Genomic DNA, 18,893 nt, shown 5'->3' on the forward strand with positions numbered 1-18,893 from the left:
ACAGCAAAACATTTTCTCTGGCTCCAGGATTGTTCATGGGAGGATACCAGCGTTATTTTGATTCTCAAATTTGTAATGGCTTCTTTCTTAGTTTGGAAAACTCTTGAAACTTAATCATGGATAGAGTGACAATAGAGGTGTCTCTCTCCCAGGTCCTGGAGACAAGTTAATTAGCTAAAAATCATTGGAAAAAAAGAGATTCTGGCCCTGGTGGCACTGCAGAACCACATGGCAGAGTTCACTCCAAAGGCAAATAAGAATCCCATGCTGTAAAAGTTACCCCGTAATTCTTGATTTTTTGGGGGACCTGTTACTGATTTCTGACTGCTCAGGTTAGCCATACCTACACACCCCTGAGAACCTGAGGGCAAACAACCCAGGTAACCTGTACAAACCGCCTCATCGCTCTGTCTCCGGTAGGACTTCAGAACCCTTTTCCTAGCACACACGGATTAGGCAGGGTGTCCCTTTCGGCCAAGGAGGGCTTGCTTTTTTTATAGCTATCACCGTGAGGGTTTTTCTGCTTCAGCAGACGTGAAATCCGCATCTGGGGCTGGGCTGGGCTGGGCTGGGCTGCCCTTCGGAGCTCCCCCCCATCCATCCACCCACCCACCCACCCCTCCCCGAGCGCCCCGCCGCCTCCGAGCCGCAGCCGCAGCCCTGGCTCCCTTGTGCGGCTGCGGGGAGCGGGCGGGGAGGGGCGGCGCAGCCCCGCAGCCTGCGCGGGAAGGCTGTCAGCGCCGGGGTCAAGCGCGGAGCCTTCCCCTTGCCTCTCCGCACCGTCTGCAGGAAGGCGCAGCGGGGTGGGGACGAGAGGAAGGAGCGGAGCCTCTCCCCGGGGTGGGCAGCGCAGCTCCGCCGCCGGCCCATGCCTCGGCGGGTGCGGTGAGCGCGGCGCGGCGGGCAGAGAGCCGCGGGGCGGCGGCGGGCGGCCGGGCCATGTCGGAGACGGAGAGCGGTGCTGCAGGTAAGGGCGAGCGGCGGTGATCCGCAGCCCAGCGCGGCCCCGCTCCCGCCGGGGCCGCCGCCGCCGCAATGCAGGGAGCGCTGGCGGCGGGCGCGGCCCGGCGGAGCGGCCCCGGCTTATCGGGGGAAGTAATCTGGAGCCGGAGCCCCGTCCGGAGGAGGGGAAGGCGGGGAGGCGGCAGACAATGTCCCCGGCCGCTCTGCCGGCCCCGCCGCCCCGGCTGTGTCCGCGCAGGCAGGGCGGCCGTCCCCATCGCTTCCCCGGCGGAGTAAGGGGGGTGTCCCCACGGGGAGACAGCGGCTGCGGCAGCGGGGTGGGGGGGGCGGCTGGCTGCGGAGCGCGGCCCCACTGAGCCCCCCACCCGCTGCGGAGCGGCCGCGGTTCGTTACGTACCTTCCCCGGGGAGAGCCGAGGCAGCAGAGCGGGAGGGGATCCAGGTGAAAAAACAATGCGGCGGCATGGCCGGGCCGGGGAGGGGGCGGGGGCGGGCGGCCTGCCCGGGCGCCGGTGCGCTGCGGCGGGCGCAGCATCCCTCCGGGCGGGGAGGGGGGGGGCTTTGTGGCTTCGTCCTCCCCGCGGGTCGGGGTCTCCCCTTCCCAAGAACGGCCCAGGAGAGAAGGGGTGAGGGCTTGGGATGGAAATGGAGGGCTGACGGTGAAATAAAGGAAGGCACCCTTTTTAGCGAGTAGCCTGATGTGCTGGAAAAGAAAGACCTGGCAGCTCGGTGGGAGAAACAGCGCTGTCTGGGCTGAGAGGCAAGCCTTGGCATCCTGGCACAGCCTCGGCGACCAGAGAGTTCCCAGCGTGGTGTAGGGATGGGATACAACCCGAGTGGTTCCGTTTTACCACGCTAATGGGTCCGTGGGTCTCTGACTTTGCAAACCTGACATAGGAGCTGAGACGATCTGAATCTTGTTTTGCTTGAAACAAGATTCTGTGGTTTTGGTCTGTTTGCGGTTACACTGCGACTGATAAAAATAACCCAGCCTTTGCAGGACAGGGGTGGTCTCTCCTTGTGTGGGAAGGGAACTGGGGGAGGGAAGAGGGTTCCTAGGATACAGATGATATGGGTGAATAACCCTAAGGGAAACGCAGACTCAGCCTGATTTCATTTGATCTCTCCATCCCTTCTTCTTCACTGTATGCTGCAAAGATTTGAGGGAATTGTAATGTTGAGCCTAAGGTGTTGGCAATAATGTATGGAGAAACTTGAAAGGTTGAGTTTGTACAGATTATAATGGGATTTGGGGAATATTTTGTATAAAATAGCTTAATTGCAGTGCAAGTGGAATACAAGAGTCAAAGTATCCATTAAAAAAAAAAACAAAAAACCAAAAACGCAGAAAGAACACTTTTAGAAACTAGTTGAATCTTCAAGATGACCTGCTCTACTGGATTCCCTCCCTGCCTTTCCCTCCCCTCATCTAAATGTTCTTTCAGTCCTTCCTAAATAAAGTCTCTAATGTTACAAGTTACTTCAAACCAAACAGACAATTTTCTAGCATGCAGTTGACAAAGGGAAGAACAGACTGGCATATTCATTTGTCTTTTATATGACAGCATATCATGTGTTTTGTTTTCTGCAAAGTTGCAAGCTTAGTACAATGCAACGCTGAAATTAAGTAACTTGTGACATAGGAATCCATGCAGGAGGGATTTTGTTAGAAGACATAAGACTGTGTAGTAAAGCAATGATTTGTTATGCCAGAAATCTTTATGTTATTTCCACGCACTGGAATGCTGAAGCTGTCAAAGAAAAAAAGGCTTTGGGGATAAAATGTGATTTAGTGAGTCGTATTGACAGAATTGAAGCTGCAGTCACTTATTGCAGCATAGTACAATGCGTAAAAGAAATGTCTATATGTGAAATAGCCAAGTGTTGTATGCAGTACCTGCCAATCATTTTTATAGCTTCAGTTAGCACAGCATTGCGGTATCTGCAGCTTGGTTAGTATGAGCCTGGATGGAATTGTTCATACCCAGAAGCTGTTGCACGTAAAGCTTCCACATTGGCTCATAATTGGCTGACGCTGATTCAGCTACAAGTTTTTCTTTATGGTACTGTCATCCTGTAAGCTTTCAGTCTGAATATTTAGTTCATTCCCACTGGGACAGCAGTTGGAGTTCAACAGAGCTGCCCTGCTCTGCATCTGCAAAGTTTCCCTGAAGCTGCAGTCAGCTGTAGTGAGGCCCCAAGAGGTCTCTTCTGTCCAGAGGTTGCTTTAGCTGATGCACGTGTGGTGTAAGGGGGCTTTATCCTAGTCTAGAGGTGTGACTGGGATGCCTCTCAAACCCAACTGTCACCAGGAGCCGGAACAGGCTGCTGCAGCCTCAGTGTCGCCTCAAGTTAGAGCAGCCTTCGAGAGGCCGGTTCTGTGCAGGAAGACCAGAATGCTGCCTCAGCTACAAAAGACCTGATCCCTGCATGTAAATGTCAAAATTTAGAATCTGTTTTGCTTTCTGACCATGTCACTGGTGGTAGGGGTTATATGCGAGTTGACTGGTGTCTCAGCTTGTGCTCTTTTCTGCCAAATGCTTTTTTGTTGTTGTTGTTGAGGTGGTGTGACCTGCCATGGCCAACTTCTCCCACTTTCATGGGAATGCAGTTGAAATTCTCGATTCCCCTTGATGTAATTTCTGCTGTTACAATTAAGTCTGGACTTTTTTCTTTTTTTCTTTTAAAGCTGTAGTTTTGGTCAAATACTTCAAATTTTCCAGTTCCTTATTCTTCTAAGCTGTTCTGGGTGATTACTTCCCTTTTTGCTGTCCTCTTCTATGATTTCACTTATTCTGTCTATAATTGCACCAAACAACCATCCCTTTCTTAAAAAAAAAACACCTTAAAATATACTTTCTGTTTTAAAACAATAATATCCAAAGGATCCCATCACCTCCATTTTCTGTACCTGAATTGGTTCTGCCTTTTGATGATGTGTCAGATGGGATTTCACAAGTGTGTGACTTCAAAGAGCGCACCATTTATGATTTTAGAAACTTCTCTCTCTGTGGCTGTTTTTGTCTGTTGGTATCGTTAAGGAGCAACTTGACTTTTTTGGGTATTTAAAAAAACTGCACTGGCTCTCAGTAAACAATAAGGGAAAATGTGAAAGGAATAAAAACCAATGCACTCAAATGGTGCTGCTTCCCAGTAAGACAACAAGAATAGTCATGATCTTAATGAGGCAACAAGACCTTTTTGGGTAGTTTGCATACATTCCTTTTGTTTATTTTTTTTAAGTAAACTAGATGTTGACGTTTTCCATGTGCGGCTTTAGAAATCTTTAGAGTATTTTGTCTATCCATAAATGACTTCAGTTGCTTACTTATTCAGCTTCTGTAGGGCACTTGCCAGTTTTCTATTAAACAGCCTTGCTAGTTGAAAAGAGAAATGGTTGAAGCTCCAGGTTGCATCGCTGTCGCACAGGTCTGTTTGGCTGTATTTCCCCAATGGTAAAAGAGGGAGAGAGAGAGAGACAGAGAGAGACCAGGAGTACTTGGAATCTGTTTTGGGAATGAGCTCTGAAGTCCATCAGTCGTGACTGTAAATGGTTCGCTCGCTTCACAGATGTTTTACTGAAGAGCGTGCAGCTGTTTGGTGATGTAAGGTCACAGATGTTGGTGTTGTGCTGAGGGAATGCTACTGCCAAGTGTGAACTTCAGTGATCCAAAATGCCTGTGATATACCTGCAGACTACTTCTTCACTGTGACAAATGTTCTGGCTTCTGGGTCATTAAATTGTGCCTGGCCACTGAGAGGAGGCATTTTCATTTTTGGTCTTGAACAGAACATTCCATAACTCTCATTACTCAAAATATGTCAGCTATGGCTCATGTGCTGTGCTGTTGAAAAGGATAGTGATATGCATTTAAAATAACCAAATGCGAGTTTTAAATTTTACCATAACTACGACTAAAGCAGTGACTTTGCAGTGTTTTAAGATTAAGATAGCAGTAGTGAACTGTATAAGTAATGGGTATTAAAACAGGAAATTCCTTCAAAGTCTGTCTCGGAGGGATTTGAGAAAGGTTTTCATGTAAATGAATAGGAAAATGCAGCCAGTTCTAATAAAGTAAGCAAATAAATAAACTAAAATACTTGGAATATGGAGGCCAGCATTCAGGCTAGAAAGCCTTTGTTCTTTACTAAGGGCTTGACTAAATGTCCTTACTCAGGACTGCATCAGGGTGTGTCAAGGACATCAGAGAGCAGCTTTATGAACTGCATCGATGTGCCCCGTTGTCGGCACGCTGCAGTGATCTGGTCGTGTGCGAGAGTCATTTGGTGCTCGCTGGCCCAAATCGGTAGCTCTGTTGTGACTGATTTGCAGGGCTCTGAGCATATGGGTCAGTTCTAAAGGCATCTTAATTTACAAAAACAGGAGACCTGCAGAGGTTTTTTCTTATATCTGTTATTTCTTCTGTCAGTAATTTCTCAGTGCTTGAGTCCACACTCTCAGAGTGTTCTCTGCAGATGCAATTTCCGAGGAATATTGAAAGATACTTCGAATAATTTGTATCAGTTTAAGTCCGGAAAGAAGTGTGGATGTGAATGGGGTTTCATAGTAGCAATTTCATGTCATTTGAGGGAGTTTATTCATTTATGCTCTCTGAAGAAAAACTCTTGCAGGAGCCTACCCAACCTGCGCTGGTTTCCTTGGGGAATAAGACAGAAGAAAATTATTCTCCGTAGGTTACTTTCTTTTCCCATAGGGAAAAATCTGGGAACACTGCTTCGATTTGTCCATTTCTGGACACATTTTATGTTTCTAGTGCTTTTCAGGACCACTGTCTGGGGTTGAAGCAGTGTCTCTCGAAGGGTTTTACAGTCCTGAGCGCTCCATGTCCACCTGTCCCATGCAGCCTTTCCTCATGAGGCTCTGTGTGTTTGTATTCACACATTCTTTTTTCCCGTTCCTTATGAGGTCTGAAAAGTGGATATTTGAGAGTATCTCTCCTTGTCGCAGCTATTGGGCTATATTTCTCTATTAAGAGATAACAACAACATTAAAATCACAGTTTCTTTAGTATGTCCTTGCCACCTCCTAGTCATTGCTTGGGTAATGCATTCCTGTGACAATTTTGTCTTGTGGATTTCATCATCATTTGAGGACTCTTGATGCTTTCTCCATGCTTAAAGATCAAAATACCTGTGGTTATACTGGGCTGACTGGAAACTAGCCCCATTCCCTGGTGCCAAACAGATCCAGCAAATTTAACATCTCTTTCTCAAGTTTCCATGGATACCTTAGTAGAGCACATGCTGTGATCAGAACGACAGGGCATGCCATTTACAAAAGCTTTCAGTATTGTCGTTATGGAACTGCTGCATTTGAAAATCAAGCTTTTGTAGTATGTCTCTTGCTTACTCAGCTTATGGTCCTGTTATGATTTTAGCCATAGGAACTCCTTTGCAGGCCATAGCATCTGCTTGTCGCCCTGACCACGTAACTTTCCAGTTGGTTTTCTGGCTGGTCAGTGTTTGTTTCCATGTGATGTGTATATGCAGTCATGGCATTTGAACATAAGCCTGATGGGTGCTAGTATAAAAACCTCTGGAAATGGATTTTTGTCGGGGACTGCATGGTTTTGCGATCTGCTTTACAAATCCTAAACATCTACTGTATTCTGTCTGTGGCTTCTCTCCTCATAAGGTATTTTCCTTTAAGCCTGATAGCTGAGCTGTTTTCAAGATTATAAAATAAAAAGAATAAAGAAATACAAACTTACTTTTGATTTAGCTGTAAAGTGTCACTCAGAAGCTAAATGAATAGCCATAGGCTATGGATTGACAGATGACTTTGCTACTGAATTGTCAAATGTGATATCAATTTTTGCAGTTTTGCAACAACTAAGATTTTCTTATTTTCCCATTTTTGGACAAAATTGGGTTTAATAGCCTTGAAGAATATCAAGGGATTTGTATATAGCATCACTCATGCTGTCTACTATGAGAAGTAATAGTTATTCTAGTTTGGCTGTTCTTTTTACCCTGTCTCCCTTTCTTTGGTGTTTTTTGGGGGCAGGGAGGGAGAGAGGTTTGTTTTCTTGTGTCAAGACTCTACAAATGTGTGAATCATGTTTGGCATTCCTGAAGATTGTCAACATGAAGAAGAAAAACATTTTCAAGTATTTTTCCAATTCATGTCTTAAGAAAAAGGAATCACTGCATTCATCCAGCTTGATGCATTGCAAGATACTTCATGAATCGAGGAATCCTTGATAAATAAATAACCTTTTTGCCTTCTAAGTAAACAAGTACCTCCAAAAGTGTTCTTATTCCTGTGTGCTGGATGCATGGTCCGGAAAAGCTGAACAGTAATTCTTGTTCAGTCTTTGAAGAATATTCCTTTGAATAGCTTGATCTAGAAAGGTAAATCTAGGATTGCTGTGTTTTCAGGATGCAGTTGTGTCCTGAGATGGTTCTTAAATAGGAACTCACAGTAAAACAGGGTCTTTTATAACTGTCATATTTTGATCTTGCTTTTCAAATGAAAAAACAACCAGCCAGCCCACCTTCAGCTGGTAAACAGTGCTTTTTCCTGAAGAAAGTTATTAGCATCACAAATGTTCTGTTTTATGAATGTAGTCCTGGGAATTAGAGCATGATCTTATTAGTGCCATTCCTGACAACCTTGCAGTGAACCGAGTAGATGAGGTAGATGACAGACATGATGTTGAAGGAGAAGCAGCAGGAAACCTTTTCTAGGAAGGTATCTTTCCACAGAACCTAGATTCTGTACATCAGTGTTTTGTTTTCTCTTCCTTATGTCTTGCTTCCAAACAGAAAGGAGGGAGGAGATGATAGATACAGGAAAACCGTGCTTGCACAGAGGCAAATAGTGCAAGGAATCCTGAAGGAAGCAAGTTCATAGACGAGCTTGTTGAAGGAAGAGAAGGTTAGTTAGTGAGTATTAAATGTGTCTATTAGAGAACTGTATCTGTGGAATATTTAGAAACGTCCCTGGACATTCCTGAAGCACGTCCAGAGGAGAGCCATGAGGATGATCCGAGGGCTGGAGCACCTCCCCTATGAGGAGAGGCTGAAAGAGTTGGGGCTGTTCAGCCTGGAGAAGAGAAGGCTCTGGGGAGATCTTATTGCAGCCTTCCAGTACCTAAAGGGGGCCTACAGGAGATCTGGGGAAGGACTTTTTACTAAGGCATGTAGTGATAGGAAGAGGGGGAATGGCTTTAAAGTGGAAGAGGGCAGGTTCAGATTAAACATTAGGAAGAAGTTTTTCACTTTGAGGGTGGTAAGGCACCGGCACAGGTTGCCCAGAGAGGTTGTCGAGGCCCCATCCCTGGAGGTGTTGAAGGCCAGGCTGGACGTGGCCTTGGGCAACCTGGTCTAGTGGGAGGTGTCCCTGCCTATGGCAGGGGGGTTGGAACTCGATGATCTTCAAGGTCCTTTCTAACCTAAACCATTCTATGATTCTATGATGCCGGGGAGTTGTCTTCTACCACTTTGAGCCACAAAATCTGTTGTTAACCCGCCTTTATCACAACATGCAGCCTGCCCTTTCTGACATGTAAACCAGGATCAGTTTTGTCACTCCTGGCAGTAGTGTGGAAGAGCTGGAATCTAGCAAGAGAGTGATCACTACAAGGCGCCGCTGAGTTCCCCAAATCCCAGACTCTGGGGTGTGAGCAGGTTCTGAGCAAGTGGGAACCACATCAGGACTGGGAGGGAAGAGGGAGCTGACTGATTGCAAAAGCTGGAAAGCTCTGAGGTCATTCAAGGTGAAGCTGGATTTAAGACCTTACAGTGCAAATGGTGAATGGGTTTGAGTTTAAGGCAGCTGTTAGGTCAGACTTAGCTATTAGGTCAGACTTAGCTGTTGGTAAGGACCTGGCTGAGGCTTTACAGATCCAGTTGTGAAGTGTGCACGGGAATGTGATTGTTCTGTTTTAGTCCAGCTTACCAAGATTTATTGAGGTGAGATCAAATCTAGGTAAAATAGTTTAGCCTACATCCTGTCAAAAAGAGGAGATGTGAACATAACCCATGTGGCATTTTCAGAAGGTTATTGCAAGTTCTTGTGTGTTTCTTTCATCTGAAATTAAGTTCACAGAAAATAAGCGGTGTCTTTTGCTTTTCCTTTGCTGGAGATGCAGAAAAATGAACGTTATCGACAAAGTGAGTTATGGGAAGAACCTGGGGTTGTTTTTTGATACTTTTAACAGTAATGTTAAAATGTTATCTTAGAAAGCTTGATAGCATGGTGGAAAAGTAAGTCCTCTAGTCAAACTGTAATCATGATGTGAGGCAATATAAAAGCGTAAATGAAAAAGGTCAAAGTTGTAATGAGGAACATGTGATATTTTTAGAATTTTATCCAAAGAATTGGGAGATTTTTTTACTTAGGAAATCACTGTGCCCTAATTGGTATCAGTGCGATGAATACCAGCTCTTTGGGTGACCAATTGTATAACAAAGAAAGGGTATCAGGAAACTTGGATTTGTATCAGAGATCAGCTATGGCTGTATTCATAGAAGGGAAGTATGTTGTAGCCTTCAACAAACCAGCTGGATGCCTACTGGCATTTTAAAACAAAGAACTTTGATTCCATTGATAGTAATAGTAGTGGTGTCATTGGTTTCAGTGGAAACAGAAGGTTCTTACTTCTGATGTGAAATGCAAGATCTTTTTATTAAGCATAAGAATATTTTAAATGTTTTTTATATTTTCTTCTCTCTGTCTCCTTTTTTGTGTTGTTCTATAATTTTCAAAGACCATCTTTGTATTTGCAGTAAAATGCTTCTTGTTGTCATGTTACATTTGGAAGCTGTGACATTTTGTTCTTAATGCAAAGCAAAATCTCAGCAATAGAAAAAGCTGAATAAGGTTTTCTTCATCAATGCAGCAGTTGTCAGCTAATAGCAATATGGTAAACCCTTCCTTTCCTGTTGTGCAAACATCATTAGCAAGCTTTGCTTGCAACAAAATTATTATTATATATATAAAATTATAAACAATATTTTGAATGAAAACCGATGTTTTTAATTTCATTCTTTTATTGCCTGATGGCTACCCTATACCCATATTTCACTCGGTACATCATTTTAATAATTTATTTTTTTATTTATTTTTTAAATCCAGAGGTACTGCCTGAATGGAAAATTAAGAATTTGGCCAAGATTTTGGTATGACCAGCAACCTGACTGAGATTGTTGCTACGTGTTGCAATCACTCTCACCAGCTGCTGGATGGCTGGAAATTCCAGAAAAATGGCCAGCAGATATGTGCAAGTGTTTGATCTCTGAAACCGCTTAGTATGTGCACGGTAAATTCAGTTAACCTGGATTTATTGGACCCATAAACATCGGCTGCAATAGTGGCATTTTTAGTAGGTCTAATGCATCCTGACTTACCCTGTGCATCTGGTTCACCAGCCTACAAATAACTGAGAGGCTGAACGGATTTGGCATATGGAACAGTGGATATGCATTATACAAATCAAAAAGAGTTATTGCAGCTCTCCTTTTGAGGCAGGGTATTGTGCTACAGGCATACACGGGAGTACGGGAGAGCCTGGAAAAGGCTGTGGTACCTGGGTTTTTCCAGTGGGTCCTCAAGCTCAGCCAGAGGCTTAGATCTGCCTGGAATTCATTGTGTTGTATATTATGGATTGAAAAAAAAACCCCAAGACTAATTATTGTGAAAGCACTTCTTAAAATGCTAGAAGTATGATCTGAAATAGGGAATAGTATTGATCCTGTTCTTGATTCAGAAAATCGTGAGAAGAGTTTAATTAGCAAGTGTTGAGTTTGTGGCCACTCTGGCAGGATAGAAATAGAAATGAACTTAAGATACGTTGATTGGGATATAACATGCACACTAGTGTTCAGGCATGTTCCTACAGAGACATGATTGGATAGTGATGCTGTGTATTTCCTGGTTTGCGAAACAGCTGTAGGAGATCCAGACCATGACGGGTCCTTTTCAGCATCACTTGGAAGTGAGGGCTGGGAAGGTTTGGAAAGTGCACTTCTCTCGCAGCCAAGCCTTCTCTTTTGTAGGCATGACTCTAAAGTACTGCAGAATGTGCTTGAAAAGGTCCGCGTTGGGGTTTCTGATGGCAGTCTTGGGGCTTGATACCTTATTTCTTCATATTATTTTTTTTAAAGTTGTTTCTTTTCCATATGCTAAACTGGTGACATGAGACATATTCAGAAATTTCCCCCCTTCCCTGATTTGACTGCATTTCTGGGCTTTATGCTCTTGAGCAGCATATCCTGCTTCCTGAATTCCTGCTTTTACTTGTCTTGTTAAATTCTTACTTAGAGACGACACACACTGGCAAAAACTTTAGCTTATCTGTTGTCTTATGTTACGTGGGTTGCCTGGAACCTTCTGTTAGCAGAGAACCCACTGCTATGGCATGCCGCTTCACTGTTGGAACGAACAGTTTCCCTAGTATGCGAAGTAGAAAATTTTGCTGATACCTGGTGTAGCTGAGTTATATAAAGTTAAATATTTAATAAAAGCTGAATTTAATAGAAAAGAGATTTTGTGTAGCTGCTGGAAAAAGGTTTTCTTTTTGTACCACCTCAGTGACTTGTGACTGCGAGGTTTAGTAGTCATCTTTCCTAAAGTGCTTTTAAACCTGCTGTCTTAAAACTGATCATCTGGGGCCATAGTGGTCCATGTCTGATACTTTCAGTGGTTCACTAAAACTTATTTACCCAGTCCTGAATAAGAATGCGTGGCAGGGGCTCCCAAACATTCAGAACAGGTCTTCCAGAGGGGATCAGCTTCCCTTAACTGATCTTTCTAATTAAATAATGAGCTTGGTCCTGCTCTCTAGATCTATTAGAAAATCAGATTCAGCTGAACATGCTATCAGTGAAATGCTTACGCTACATCAGCTAAGTTTTTATAAATGCTGTGGACGTTGCTTTTACTCTGTATTCTGTGACACTTAAAGGTTAATCCTTCATTGTGTTTTGTTGCCAGCTAAATTGGGGATCTAGAATCTGGCTGATCATTTACTGAAAACCAGAAAAAGCTAAACTGATTAACTATTGCAGGAAACCACAGAAAATAAACTCTTGCATGTGTTTAGATGAAAAGAAGAAACATTTTAAATTAAATCTGTTAAACCACCAATTGCAGCTAATATGATAATGAACATGATCCCTTACTAATACAGTATTTGCTGATCTTACCAGTTCTGTAATTGTTTGGGGATTTGCAAATCAGATATGACCCTTTGAATGTTAAAAAAAATGCTGAAAAAGAGTCTTCTCTATTTTCCTTTCCTCTTCTGGTCACCTTGAAAATGCACGAGGTGTTCTTTGCAATGGCTTAGGTTAGGACTAAAGTCAGAAATTATAATGATGTGTTCAAATTCATTCTATACACATTTAGTTAAATTATCCAAAATCCCCAATATAAACAGTCGTATATCAGGTTAATGTTTATATCAAAAAATTTCTATTCAAGCAGCTTGCATCATAATTAGAAAAAAATATTTTAAATATTGGTCTAAGTAGGTGAAGGCTTAGTTTAATTTGGATTCTTAATCAGATTCCTCCATTTATTTTGGTGTGCAAATTGTCAAGAATTCAATGTTTATTTAACACATGCTGTTTCACAGAATCACAGAATTTTCAGAGTTGGAAGGAACCTCTAGAGATCATCTAGTCCAACTTCCCTGCTAAAGCAGGATTGCCCGGAGCAATATGTTTAGCTATATGTTTTTTTCATACGGTGTAGTTTGACACAGAGATCCGTGGTAAACATGGGAGATAAAGCTGGAACTTGAGCTATGTGGGACACTATTGTGTTTTTTAGTTACAAATGGCCAAATAAGTCATCTTGCTTTTAAGAACCATTCCAAATACCATGGTACTATCCAGGACATCTTTCTAAATTGTTAAGAGGAGGAATTTACTCACAAAGTAAAGGCATCTTTTTTTTTTTTTTTTTTCTTTTCCTTCATGATTGCAAGTTGGGTTCCTTGCAACGCTTCAGCCATTCTCTGCCTTGGAACAGATGCTTTTTTTCTTTCACATCCACCAATCACAGTCCTTTAGGAATAAGAGGTTTTTAAATATCCTGGAATATCCATGCATTTACCGCCCTTCAGAACAGAGTTGTGAAAACTGTGACAAATGCACGTTTTTTTCCCCAAGTAGACACTAACTCAACAAAATATTTAAGCTCCTGCACGGACAAGTATATTTTAACACCTTTCAGTTTAGATAGGGTAGATAGTATAATATTACAAACTTCCTAATTTTGTTTGGTTTTAACAACTATTTCACTACCTGTTAGAAGAACTCTTGGCATTAAAGCCAAAGCTTGCAAGCTATTTTCTGTAAATGCCAACTGCTCTGATAAACGACTTTTTAACTTCCCACTATTCTCAACTACACTCATTCATTGGTTAGCTATGCAAGCTCTTGGGTAATGTCAGGGCCTCTTTTAACAGCTGAGTTACAATATAACAATTATGGCTGCCCTAATTATTGCACCTGATTAGTTAGTAGCCTCATTAAATGAGTTGCAACTTAATGCAACTGCTGCTTCTGCCAATGTGACAGCAACTCTACTGAATCACTGTAACAGAATATTTTGCTTAAAACTTTTTTGCTACTTTAGAGGTTGTAGCATTGTCTTCTGTGATTTTCCTCTCTTGATCCACCAGAACTTTAGGCTGGTGGTGTATAGGACTCATTGTAGAATTATTGTGTTTAACTGGGTATTTGCAGGAGCAGCAGTGAATACAGTGCAGAATGGTCATGGGTTTGGAACGATTTTTTTCCTCTGGTGAAAAAATACTGATAAATCACCAAGAGCTTAACCTTCCAGCAGAGTTGAGCAGTTGATGAGAATTAGAAAAAGTTAACCTTTCCACAAATGCAGCCTTTTTGCCTAAGTTTTCAAGAGCATTCTGAAACTGAAATGGACAATTTATTTTAAAGATTTCTGATGAAAATATCTAAGTCCATTTTCTATTTTAAGCAGTATTTTCTGCAGGTAGCTAAGACAGACCTCTGATCTCTGCTTAACATTTTTTATTTGTTAGCAAATAATTTTATTCTTGTGGATACAGTGAGTGTGCTTGTATACATTTTATACCTATGGATGGTCACAAGTTCTTGATAGAACACCACCCAAGTTAGCACAATGTCATTGGATGAATATGAATATCGCACTGGTTATTTAATCATCGAGCGACAAAAAATGTGTATACTGTCACACAGGATTTTCTGAGTTGCATATAGAGGTATAAATAACTTCTCAAGGCACAACAAAGCTGATAACTGAAGACAGGCTGGAAAACAGATTGCTAAAACACGAGCGCTGAAACAGGTAACAAAAAGAATTAGTAACAAGAGAAACACTGAAACCACACAGATGGTGATTTGATGTCTACATTTTTGTCCTGCAAAGCCAGCATCCTAAGTGGAGGAAATATACCAGTTTCCAAAGATGTTGAGTCAGTGTTCAGATGTCCTGGTCTGCTCAGGAAGTATTGGTTCTGGTCCAGTCAGGAACGACAGCAGGATGCAAGGAACCTGTTTTGTTACCAATTTCATTTTTGTCCTGTGCTGAAATATTGCTCTTCAATTCTACAAAAAGTGCCATGTTGATGGTACAAAAGTGAATCTGTTTTGAAAAGAGGAAGAAATTACACAAAGGAAGTTGATAGCAGCATCTGATCCAAATATATCTTAATGAACTGAGCAGGTTCAGTGCTTGTCACATTTGGCCTCTGGCTTTTTGTACTTTACCACAAAAGGGGTAACATAATGTATTCTTGAAGAACTTGTATAGGAAATATGAATATTTTGCTTCTGCAAATGCTTCTGAAGATGAGGCTCAACATGCATATTGCAACTTGAACTCAAATAAATGTTGTTACAAGAGCAATATTAAGATTTGTAGGAAGATTTTTTCCTGTAGGCAGATTATCCCATAGTTGCCTGCTGCAGAGTTTTTGCATCTTCCCTGGGAAACAACACATGTTTGATTATCAAGAGCAACAGGATTCTTCATTAAGTGGTTCTAAGGTCTTTTCTTGGAGAGCAGCTCCTGTGTCATCTTAGAATAATTCTCTGACTTGTCAGTCATGTCTAGAAAATACATGCTATGAATAAATATGCATTTTATTATGTGATACATCCAAGTAGGTGATAAAAATATGTTGAAATATGTTGTTTATTATGGTTATTAATCTTTAGAGACTTATTAAATAATTCTGCTCTACATATAATTAGTTTGTATTCTACAGAAGAGAATTCAGTAAACTCAAGGCTTAAATTTGAGGGCAGAGGGCTATGAGCATGGACAGCGTGTGTGGTACCTTTTCTGCATTCCATTTTGATAAATCATTGCAATCTTCATAAGCAAATATATTATATATACATCCATCTGAGTCATCAATGCCTAATTATTTTAATAAGCCATTTCCTTTTCTATCATAAATGGGGTAAATACAAGAAGGAAAAATGCAAATAGTGCATTGCAGTATTTGTCACTCATTTGGTATGTTCCTTTAAATGACATTTCAGTATTTTGTGTGGGGTAGAAATAGTTCTTTGATGATTTGTTAATAATACTTTCCTTTTCCCAGCTGGATTCTGTCCTGCAGTAATATTAACAGCTGCAAGATGTTTCAGTGCAGAGTGTATTGAAGAATAAAAACAGAGACAGTATTGGGAAAGTTTCAGAATAAAGTTCATGTTGTTATAATGGCAACTTATTATTGCCAATTTGATATCAACTCCTCCTTTCTCTTAAAAAGAGTCTGTCTTTTTGATCTCACAATTGTGTTTAGTTTCTGCATTCAGACATTTAAATCTGAGGCTATTAATGTGAGTGTACAGTGTTCAAGCTGATTGTATTAACTATGACTTCTGAATATATTTAGGAAGACTTTTAAAATTATACATGGTTATGTAATAGGCAAAAGAATGAAAGTTAGTCATGAAGGTCAGACAAACATTTTAAAGGCAAAACTGCAGTTGTTGTGTCTTAGCATGTTGTAAGGGAAAAAAAAAATTACGTGGGGGTTGTGGAATTCTCTTTCTTTCTTAGCAGATTTGTTACAACAAGAAAATAGTGTAGCAGTTTGCAAAGCAACTGTCCTATCCTACTCATTCTGTTTACTGACACTGAAGAATTTTTGTTTCCTTTCAGATGCAGTTTCCACATCTGCTTACTCATCACCAGCCAAAAGTTTGGGAGACCCTGGAATAACTCCACTGTCTCCATCACATATTGTGGTAAGAAATGTACTCTTAACATACTGTGTGTTGACGTTTATTTCTCCTGCCTGTTTGGTGGGACGTAATTTTTTTAGAAAGTTGTCATTTCCTCACATGGTGATCCCTTTTATGCTAGCCATAGTCTTAAGTGAAATTTTGGCCACGCTGGAATGGGTGACAGAGCTCTCATTGATTTCACTGGGGTCCCGGTTTTGCTTTTTCTTTGTCTACTTGCTGAGCTAATAGATTTGCTCCTGCATATTTTTATATCAAATGCAGGGACTTCTTGATCCTCAGGGTTCCCAAGTTCTGTCTCTGTCACTGATTTGTTTAGGTAGCCCCTGAAAAGTCATTCTGTTCAGAAAAAAAGGATATATACAATATTCAACAGTAAAATCTGAATTCCCAGAGAAAAGAATCTTCTCCACCATAGAGAGAAGCTCAAAATAGAACAGTTTTAGTTTCTTAAGGAAAATAGTCACCTCTGTAAGTTTTTAGAAGCAAACCTGTGATCCATAAAGGTAGTGTGCTTTAATCTCTTATACATCATGTTTGTTTTTGTTGACAAACTCCTAATGAAACTAAGTCCCATCTGCTTTTAAGATCTGCCTCATCTGTAACACAGTATATGCACAGTGTATTTCTTGATATTGCAAGGGATCATGTTCAGAACACATTGCTACCCTTGTTGGATTCCTTCCTTAGCTTTCTGAATCAAGTTCAGAGTTGTATGACAACCCTCTTCAGGATTTCCAGAGTTGGGTGTCATAAATTTCTGCTTTTATTCCCTTCTTTCTCCATGTAGTCTAGGACTTTCCGCCTTTATTTCTGTCATACTGATGAATTTATATCCTCTTTCAGTTTGATTTGCTCCTTAAACTCTTTGAGGAAGACATATAGATAACATACTGCTCTAGTTGAAAATATTTATTAGGGAAATCCAAACAAGGCTTTCATTATTTGAGACCAAAGCTTGTTACTCTCACGTCTCCATTTTAAATAGGATGATCTTGGAAAACATAGGGATACGATGGAAAGGTGCTGGAAGTAGCAGGCATGGAGTAACAGAGAGACGTGAGGAAGATGTTGAACACTGCTCATAGAATGAGGACATTGGCAGTTCCTCTGTGAAAGATAATAACAATTGCTTCAAAGCATTATTGAGGGTACAGGCTGAGCAGCAGTGGTGGAGGATTCAGACATGACCTGTAGAGTAATACATCAACAGGTCTGTTCCACGGTGATTTTGCCAAAATGATCTGCGTGCAGATGGCTGTATTACCCTCCTTCACTATCTGCCTGTAGCACGCAGCCCTGTCACCGCTGTTTCCAGCTTGTTCTCTTCCTGTCTTGCTAAGCTGCCAGTGTTTTAACCACCATCAGCATGTGAACAGTACTCCCTTGTTATTCATTACTCATTGCTCTTGTACATAGGATTTATAATAAGCAGCAGCACACCGGGGAGTGGTACGATACCTTGCTTATTCACATCGTGCTTTATATCACGTCATTATGATTTGGGCCGTAACCCTTCCACCTCTTCTAGTTAACGTTCCCATGTTGCCCTTGATTGTGCTTTTCAGGGATTGCAGGATTACAGGTAAGAGGCAGGCAGAAGGATTCAGATTCCCCGTAAGCAGCTGAACAGCTTTATGCATTCTAGCACAGGCAGGAGGAAAGAGTGCATATAGTACTTACAAAATAAGTGTTATGTAAATTCTTCATAAATAAATAATTATCACGGGATATAAAGCTTATTGCTGTATTTTGGGTTGTCCTGTCTCCACGGGTTTTGAATGGTAGTAGTACCTCATGTTCAAGGTTATGACATAGGTAACTCCTAAAACCATCAAATAAATCCCAAATATACCACATTGATGGATGTAAACATATTCTGATCAATTTAAGAAAAAAAAACCACCAACAAACTAGCCCCAAAACTAATAACCTAGTATCTAGCCATAAGTTTTAATGATATAAGATAATAGCTATTCCAAGAAATGAATATGAAGGAAACTCTTGATTCAGAAGGTTAGGTATAAAAGGCTCCAGCAAATATATTGAGTTGTATATTGAATTTCTATTTCCATTGGAATGTGCAGTTTTCTGGTACCAATTTTCGTCAGAAATGCAGCTTTAGGGAAGTCCTTATTTCCACTAAAGAGATATGCATGTCTCGGAGAGCAGAAATACTGAAGGGTAAGACAGGTTACAGTTATTCTAATCAGTAACTCACTATCTGTTTTGTTTCTGCTATTTAACAGAAGGACTCTGATGCAGATGATGCTGTAGAACAGTTATTTCTTGTTGTTGTGGCTATTGATTTTGGCACAACATCCAGTGGCTACGCCTACAGCTTCACCAAGGAACCAGAATGTATTCATGTAATGAGGTAAGGGCTGCAATGCAGCATTTAGTTTTTGATCGTGCTAACATGGATTGTCTGCAGTAGCTTTAGATATCTTCTACAGGAGCCTGAAGTGTCTAGATTTTTCTAGTGTTGCCACAGTGTATGCCTTTCTTGTGGTTATACTTTTTTGTTGCATTTTCTTGTATTTTAATTTGCTTTAATAATCAATGTTAACATGTCCCCTGTCTGTTGTTTTGCTGAGTTTAAAAGATGACATGGGTGAAAGGAGGGGTCAGTAAGTATTTAGAACTGTTCAGGGAGCAGTGATAATTATTAACTCAAGATGCCCTTATCTCAGA

At 41.4% G+C, this 18,893-nt stretch overlaps 1 protein-coding gene across 1 annotated transcript in view; it reads left to right on the plus strand.

Annotated features, from left to right (window-relative positions):
- Window positions 1-939: 939 nt before the first annotated feature.
- The window catches only part of HSPA12A (heat shock protein family A (Hsp70) member 12A), a gene marked incomplete at its 5' end in the record, with an annotated part of 56,414 nt that continues 38,460 nt past the window's right edge, over window positions 940-18,893 (plus strand). The window contains 3 exons of the mRNA XM_082486398.1: window positions 940-967; window positions 16,117-16,202; window positions 18,449-18,576. Of these exons, the coding sequence (XP_082342524.1) occupies window positions 940-967; window positions 16,117-16,202; window positions 18,449-18,576 (242 nt within the window). The remainder of the gene's footprint in view (window positions 968-16,116; window positions 16,203-18,448; window positions 18,577-18,893) is intronic.

This window comes from Vanellus vanellus (genome assembly GCF_965231255.1).
Source record: "Vanellus vanellus genome assembly, chromosome: 7".
In the NCBI taxonomy this organism is placed as follows: Eukaryota; Metazoa; Chordata; class Aves; order Charadriiformes; family Charadriidae; genus Vanellus; species Vanellus vanellus.